This window comes from Nematolebias whitei, chromosome 1, assembly GCF_014905685.2.
Source record: "Nematolebias whitei isolate Nwh7 chromosome 1, NemWhi1, whole genome shotgun sequence".
Taxonomy (NCBI): Eukaryota; Metazoa; Chordata; class Actinopteri; order Cyprinodontiformes; family Rivulidae; genus Nematolebias; species Nematolebias whitei.
In genome coordinates this window covers 46,591,285-46,599,149 of record NC_056498.1, presented here as the reverse complement: position 1 = coordinate 46,599,149, position 7,865 = coordinate 46,591,285, and the positions used below count along the sequence as shown (strand labels likewise).

The window sequence follows — 7,865 nt, the reverse complement described above, 5'->3', positions numbered from 1 at the left end:
GTGTGTGTTTGTTAACAAAATATCTGACGAGTCAGGATGGATTTTAAATTTCTTAGAAACTAATTATTGGATGTTTAATTGTTCAGCTGATCCGCTTTTAGATTCAAAATGGCTGCTTCAGCTAATCAGCCTAAGCAATAACGTAAATGACGATAACTCTGTCAGTTTTACAGAAACTGGGCTAAAGTTGGGCGTGGTAGTAGCTGAGAGTCATTAGAAGGATTAATTGTGTGAAGGTTTATAAATCGTTCTCACGGTTGAGATCCGGTTTTCTTCCGTATGTTTTCCGTCACTCATCCCGCAGTTTTCGTTCCATTTCAACAATTCTTGTCTGAAAACGTTCGGCTCATTCTGGACGTTCCTGCTCTCACTTTGTGTTTCTGTGCAATTGATGCTTTGAGATATTTAGCGTTGTCGGCCATGTTTTTCTCATTGAAAATGAATGGAGCTCTTGACACTCTTCAATCTGTGACATTTAAAAGAAGCTCATTTCAGATTTTGTTCTGCTTCAGATTTGTTCACCTTTTTTGCACTAATTCCAATGGTTGTTTTTTTTTTTTGCTTAAGTTTGCAGCTTTTTCAGCTACTTTTAAGGTATTTTTCTGCTAATTTCAGCCTTTTGTACTTTTTAAAATAATTTCAACTTTTCATGTTCCCTTCTGCCTCATTGAAATTTTTTTTTGCTTTATTGTTGCTACTTTTTCTGCAACTTTCTGCTCATTTCAAGGTTGTTTTTGTTGCTAATTTCACATTTTTCTCTTCCTCTGCCTATTTAAGCTTATTCTTCTCATTTTGTGCTATTTTTCTGTTCTTTTGATAATAATACTTATAATACTGTAGATAATAATAATATAATGGATAATAATATTGAACTAATGACAATAACACTGCATCAAGCCACATCTGTGACTGTGACACGTAACATGTTTATTGTTGCTGCATCATGTACGTCTCTACCTTACCATCATAATTTAATTAATCTCAATAACCTGTCACACAACCTGTGTAGTTTGTTAGTTATGTGCAATATATATCATGTGCATTTAAGATAATATTACTGTAAAATACTTATTTATACCAGTGGTTCTAACAGTGAGCCTTGAGGAACACCATCCTGCATGTTTTAGTTGTTTCCCTGCTTTGACACACCTGATTTGAATCAATGGGTGATTAACAGACTTTGGCAGAACCCCAGGAAGTAATAAAATCTCTGAATTAGGTGTGTTGGAGCAGGGAAACAACTAAAACATGCAGGATGGTGTTCCTCAAGGACCAATTCTCATCCTGAACATTTCATTGCATTGTTGACCTTGTGTTAACCTGAATTTGACAAATGAACACAACATTTTATTAGACTTTTTCTTCACATTTCTGCTGCTTTCAGCAAATATCGGCAGGAAGGGCGGCGGGCGATCCTTTGAGGATTTTGCGATCTTTTGAGGAATATCAGGCGCTGGATATATTTTGCAGTTGGTCGAGTTTGTTTAAGCCTGACGCTCTTCTTTTCTCCGCCTCGCTGGAATCTAATGATTCTCTTTGCATCCCAGCATCCGTGCAGGAAACTCCCGCCTCGACCATTTAACGCGTTCACCACGGCTCTCAGCCGGGGGCCCCCGTTCATCCTGCGTGGTGTGAGGGGCCTCTCCGAGTACTGGAAGTGAGGGCCCTTATCAGCCTACAATAGACTCTCTGCTGGAGGCTCGCCTCCTCTGTACTCCATTCAGTCCCACAATGCTGCAGAGCCGGGGGGAGGTAACAGGATTGGATTTGTTTGCCGGTTGGTTTGGAAAAAAAAAACAGAAGAAGAAAACTTCTTCACACTCGGCCCGTCTCGCTGCCTTTCACTCATCTCTTGTTCCTTTGCCAACCTCTTGTGTTCTTTGAGCAGATGCAAAAGCATCTTTCAAGACAGATCATACACACACACACACACAAAATGAAACACTGAAAGGAAAGAAAGCAACATAAAGAGCCGAACGCAGAGAGGGAGAGGCAGCTGTCTGGAAGTGGAAAAGAAAAAGATCCGGGCAATAAACGGGTTCGAGTCACATTATGTGTCCTGTCTTGTATGAGGCTCCTTTCATGAGGAATCAAAGTGGAAGCCTGCGTGCAGCCGAGGTGGAGGCCATTCATCACTCGCCACCATGCTGCCTTTTTGTCCCGTGATGGCACCAACGTGGAGAGGCTGGAGTGAGACGTCTGGAGGACACCAGGACCTTCATCTATCACTAAAAGTAGAACCTCGTCAGGCTGAGACTGTTGGAGACGCAAAATTGAGAGAAAATGGGCAGACGTTCAACCAAGTGAGACGTGTTGTTGCGTATTTCACCGTCAACAAATGTGTACCACAAGGCTCAGTCTTAGGACCCACCCTCTTTACAATCAACATAGTAATGTAGGTCAGATCATGCCTGATGCATCCTTTCATTTCTATGCTGATGATACAATTGTTTATTGCCGAGCTAAAACAGTTGCTAAGGTTTTCCAGCTTCTACAGTCTGCATTCGACATCATCCAGTCAGACCTGTTCCATCTCGAACTGGTGCTAAATGCTGGTAAAACCAAAGGGATGTCGTTTTCAAACAGAGAGCCGGTGCCAGCAGTCCTTTTTTCTGTCTTATCTACGAATGGTGTTCCTACTGAGTTTGTCGATTCTTACAAAAACTTGGGAATCGTGGTCGATGCACATCTCTCTTTTAAACCACATGTCAAAAACGATTAAAAAAAAAGAAATTAAAACTGTTTCTTTTTCAGAAACAGATCCTGTTTAACGCCGAATGCTAGGAAACACCTTGTATCTGTGACTTTCCTTCCCTCCATCGATTACGGTGACATTATTTACATGAACGCTCCTACAAGAACCCTGCAGATGTTGGATGCTGCAGATGTTGGATGCTGCAGATGTTGGATGCTGTCTATCATGGTGCACTAAGATTCATAACTGGTTGTAACTACCGTACCCACCACTGCACCCAGTATTCACTGGTTAACTGGTCACCATTAGCTTCACGCAGACTCTCTCCCTGGTACATTTTCATCTTTAAATTCCTGGTCTGCTGCCTTCATACATCTCCTCCTACATGTCTCTGTGTGAGTGCAGCTACAGCGTGCGCTCTCAGGACATTATTACCTGCAGTGTTCCCTCAGTGAGGACTGAATTCGGTAAAAGGGCCTTCTCCTACTCCGCTCCCGTTTCCTGGAATATCTTGGAAAAAGATCTGAAGCTCTCGACCTTTGACCTCTAAGGGATTTTAAACATTGTTAAGTTCAATGTAAAATCCAATGCAGACATGTTCCTGTTCTTAGTATTTTACCTCATTTCATAATGTAGCTTTTTTAAATTTTGTTATACATCACTACTTTTATTTACTTTTCATCTTATATTTGATGACAGTTTATTGTTGTGTGTACCTCTTCTGTTCTTTGTCTAAAACAGGTCTCTGTTGTAAATGAGTCCTCGTGACTCAATGAGACTAACCTGTAGAAATAAAATATGAATAAAAAAATTAGCGGCCCACTTTAAAAAATCTTGGCCTACCTTTTCGTGCACGGCTTGCAAACCTACTCGAGGCCGTGCACATTATTTTGTTGCCGAGGGACGTGAGCGTGTGTGAACTGTCCCCGAGTCAAGTGATTTCACGGCACGTGCACGCGCTCGGTGCTTCGCTGCGTTTTGTACGGGGAACGTTTAGCCGGATGCTGAGCAGCTCGATGGCTCCGTCTGGGCCGTCAGTCTGCTGCAGGCAGGACACCAGCATTCATGGCAGGACACACACAGACACCATCAGTGTGGCCGACAAGCTCAGAGGCTTTGCAAACAAACATCCTGATATAGAGGAGGAGCAGCGAGGAGCAGCGAGGAGCAGCGGAGGCTGAGAGGAGGCGAGATGTACAACCACCATCCTCTAAAGCACGATAGTAATAAGATTCATACAAAGTTTAAAGAGTGTGAAAACAAATCTTCAGCTCTCACTGGAGCGGTTCGCAGCCGAGTGTGAAGCGGCCGGGATGAGGATCAGCACCTCCAGATCCGAGGCCGTGGTCCTCAACCAGAAAAGGCTGGACTTCTCTTTCAGCTGCTTTTTCAGCTGTTTTGTGCACCTTTCTTATTCTTTCTGCTAACTACAACATGTTTGTGTGTCCAACTTCTTTCTGTTAATTTCAGCTTGTTGTGCTCATTTCAGCTGAGTTTTGCAAGTTTCAGCTTTTTCTACCATTTCAGCTACTATAGCTGATTTTATGCTAATTTAAACTTTTTCAGCTAATTCTACATTTTTTACATTTCTTTTAATTTTTTTCAGCCCAATTTAGCAAAAATGTGCTCTCCAGTTCCTTGTAATGTCAGCTTATTTCTGCTTTTTAGCTACTTTTCATCTGTTTTTTTGTTTATTTGTTTTGCTAATTTAAACTTTTTCCAATAATTTTCGATTTTTTTGGTGCTCATTTCTGCATCTTTCAGCCTAATTAACTTATTTAGTTTAATTTTAGCTTGTTATGCTTCTTTCAGCTTTTTTCTGCTATTTCAGCTACTTTTAGCTGTTTTATGTTAAGTTTAGCTTTTTCAGCTAATTCCACGTTTTTTTTAGCTCATATCAGCTCCTTCGGGTAGTTTAAGTTTATTTCTGCCTTTTCAGCTATCTTCAGCTATTGTTTGCTAATTTCATTTTTTTTTTAGCTAATTTCCTAAATTTTGTGCTCATTTCTGCTTATTTAAACTAATTCAGCAAATATGTTATCTCTGCTTTCTTCTGCTAATTTAGGCTTGTTGTTCTTAAGCATTCGTACTGCATTTTCACAGGAAATACAATTTTGTTATTTTTCTTTTTAGTTGTTTTTGTTTTTTACTCCTTTCATTTCAGCCGTTTGATTTTCTGCTGCTAAAGATCATAACTCGTTTCCAAACGGCACTCTACGGTTTAATGTTTGTTTCTAGAGCTGGAGAAGAAAATCAAAAACTGTGACAGAAACTGAAGAAAAAACAGGCGAATAATAATAATATTGAATAATAATTATTATTATTAATCCAGTTGTGGTAGTAGCTGAGCATTAGCCTCAGCACATGCTCAGAGCACAAACTTCTCGAGATCTCATCAAACAACAAAACGTTGTTTACAAGTTCTGTCTATTTTTAAAAACCGTTTTTAATTTTAAAGCATTTTCTACTTCTGCGCTGAACGAACCCGTCACGCATCGAAAGATTCAGCTCTTGTAGTCGTTTTTTTTTACAACTTTTGTACTTCTCAAAACTTTATTTAAAATAAAAGACACCACCAACATTTATGGCTTTTAAACTTCCGGATTAACGGTTTTTGAAGGTTTTACCGACTTCAGTGACTTTTTGAAGCTGCAGGCTTCTTATCGTAACGTCTTCATCAGAGTCTAAAGTTTCATCTTTTCTTCTTCTTGGGTGAAACTTTTGGAAAACTTTCAGTCCTGGGGAGTTCTCCTCCCCCTGTCCCTCGTGGCGTTGCTTCCGATGTGTTTAAACGGGCCTGATCAGACCAGAGGGAGATTTATGAGCAGATCTGACACACCGGGCCCCCCCTCCCCCCCAGGGTCCCCCCTCCATGACTGCCCTCATCTCCCAGGTGCATGCAGCCCTGCAGCCATCGCAGTCTGGATGTGAGAGGCGCTCACACCGAACCTCATTTCTCACTTCATTTGTAAAACATCAGTTGCTACAAATTTTTCTTTTATTGCAGATGGCTCCGCCCCCTCCAGGAAGTGCTCCTTTCTGTTTGTTTTCAATCGTCCGAGCGTTTATGGAGAGGCTTGGAGTGTGCTTTGTGCCTTGGGTTCATAAAGGGATAACGTCAGGACTGTTTGACAGAGACGTAGTCCGGAACGCTGGTTGGAGCTAAAAAAACTGAACAAACACTCAAAACGTCTAAAACTGAAAGGAATAAAAGGCGGCTTCACAAACGCAAACACGTTTTCATAAAAGCTAAAACAACTCCTTTATAAAGGTCATTTGTCACCTGGTGAGTCTTTTCACTGACTGTAGCCGTCACAGCTTGTTGCCCCCTCCCTCACCGCCGCTGTGAGGCCTGTTGAGGTGGGGGAGGGGGGGACACAGGTGCATTCAGACAAATCTCTGTCCTTGTTGCTTCTTTCATTCTTAAGACGTCTTCAGGATGAGTCCAGGTGGACACCTGTGCAGGTGTGTCCTCAGACAAAGAGGACAGGAAGTGAAACGTGGACCTGTCCTGCCTACTGCTGACAGAATCTTCTTCATCTCCTTCTTCTTCTTCCTCCTTCTTCTTCTTCTGGACAATGTGTCAGCCTCACGGACAGAAACTGGAAGTTGGTTCCACAAGAGAGGAGCCTGAGAACTGGAAGATCTTCCTCCCGTTCTGCTTTTGGAAACTCTAGGAACCACGAGTAAACCTGCAGCGTGAGAGCGAAGTGCTCTGTTAGGAAAATATGGAACAATAAGATCTCGAATATAAGATGGAGCTAGGTTGTTGAGAGCTTTGTAGGTTAGAAGTAAATGGACTGTACTTATATATCACCTTTCTATCTGATCAAGATACTCAAAGCTCTTTACAACAATCTGTGCCTCATTTACCCGTTCACACAGCTCTATACTAGATCTCTACAAAGCTAACTGAACAAATCATTCTAAAGAGACTAATCAGTGCTTTAGATCACATTCATTCACTGATGGGACACGCATCGGAGACAGTGAGGGGTTCAGTGTCTTGCCCAGGGACACTTCGGCATGTGACTGCTGGTGGAATCAAACCCAAACTCTCCCATTGGAGGACGACTGCTCTAAGCACTCAGCCACAGCCGCACTAAGATTTTGAATTCAGTTCTGGATTTGACAGGGAGCCACTGGGGAGAAGCTAAAACTGGAGAGATATGATCTCTCCCAGTAACTCCAGTTAAGACTCTGGCAGCAGCATTTTGGATCAACTGAAGACGTTTTAAAGAAGTATTTGGACACCCAGATAATAAACCATTGCAATAGTCCAGTCTAGACGTGACAAATGCATGGACCAGTTTTTCTGCTTCATCTTTAGATCAGATGTTTCTAATGTTAGTGATATTACACAGGTGGAAGAAGGAGGTTCTAATAACGTTTTTAATGTGGGGGATAAAAGACATGTCCTGATCAAAAATAACACCAAGATGTTTAACGTATATAAAGGTGGGACAGAAGTTACAAGTGGCAAAAAGCTTGTTAAAAGTAAATTGATAGCTAAAAGCAACAAATGTAACAACAACGTTAAGAGTAAACTCAGCTTAAAGCAACATCAATGTTACCACCACTTTATTTATAAAGCACTAAAAAGAGCAACAAGTCCAACCAAAGTGCTGTACAGGAGAGAAAACAGGCAAAGCACACAGGATAAAATACATAGATCCAAATGGAAGAAGATAAGAACTAAATGTCTAACGTTGTAAAGTACAGGCAGGTTAAAAACAAAATCACTCCGTGTCAAAACCAGGGAATCAAAGTGGATTTTAAGCAAGATTTAAAAACAGTGAGGGAGCCTGCCTGACGTGCAGTGGTAACTCCACAGTCTTGGACCTGCAACAGAGAAGGTTCTGTCACCTCCTGGAACCAATGGTCTGCTGACCTCAGAGAGGCTGTGGGACATATGGCTGCAGCAGATCAGAGAGATAAGAGGGGGCGGAGCTGTTCAGAGATTTAAATGTTGGCTAAAAAAAATAGCAAAAGGCTGGGTAAAAGCTTAAAGTAGCAAAACAACAGCTAAGAGTAGCTAATTTAACTAAAAGCAACAAATGTTAGCTAAAAGCAACAAAATGGTAGCTACAAGTAACAAAAGGCTAGCTAGAAGTCAAACGTTGCAAAAGGCTAATTAAATGCTAATAGCAGCCAAATTGTAGCTACAAAC

General features: G+C 41.4%; 1 protein-coding gene across 1 annotated transcript in view; it reads left to right on the top strand.

The window, feature by feature from the left end:
• Window positions 1–2,165: 2,165 nt before the first annotated feature.
• The window catches only part of smoc2 (SPARC related modular calcium binding 2), a 38,265-nt gene continuing 32,565 nt past the window's right edge, over window positions 2,166–7,865 (top strand). The window contains exon 1 of the mRNA XM_037689751.1: window positions 2,166–2,303. Within this exon, the coding sequence (XP_037545679.1) occupies window positions 2,166–2,303 (138 nt within the window). The remainder of the gene's footprint in view (window positions 2,304–7,865) is intronic.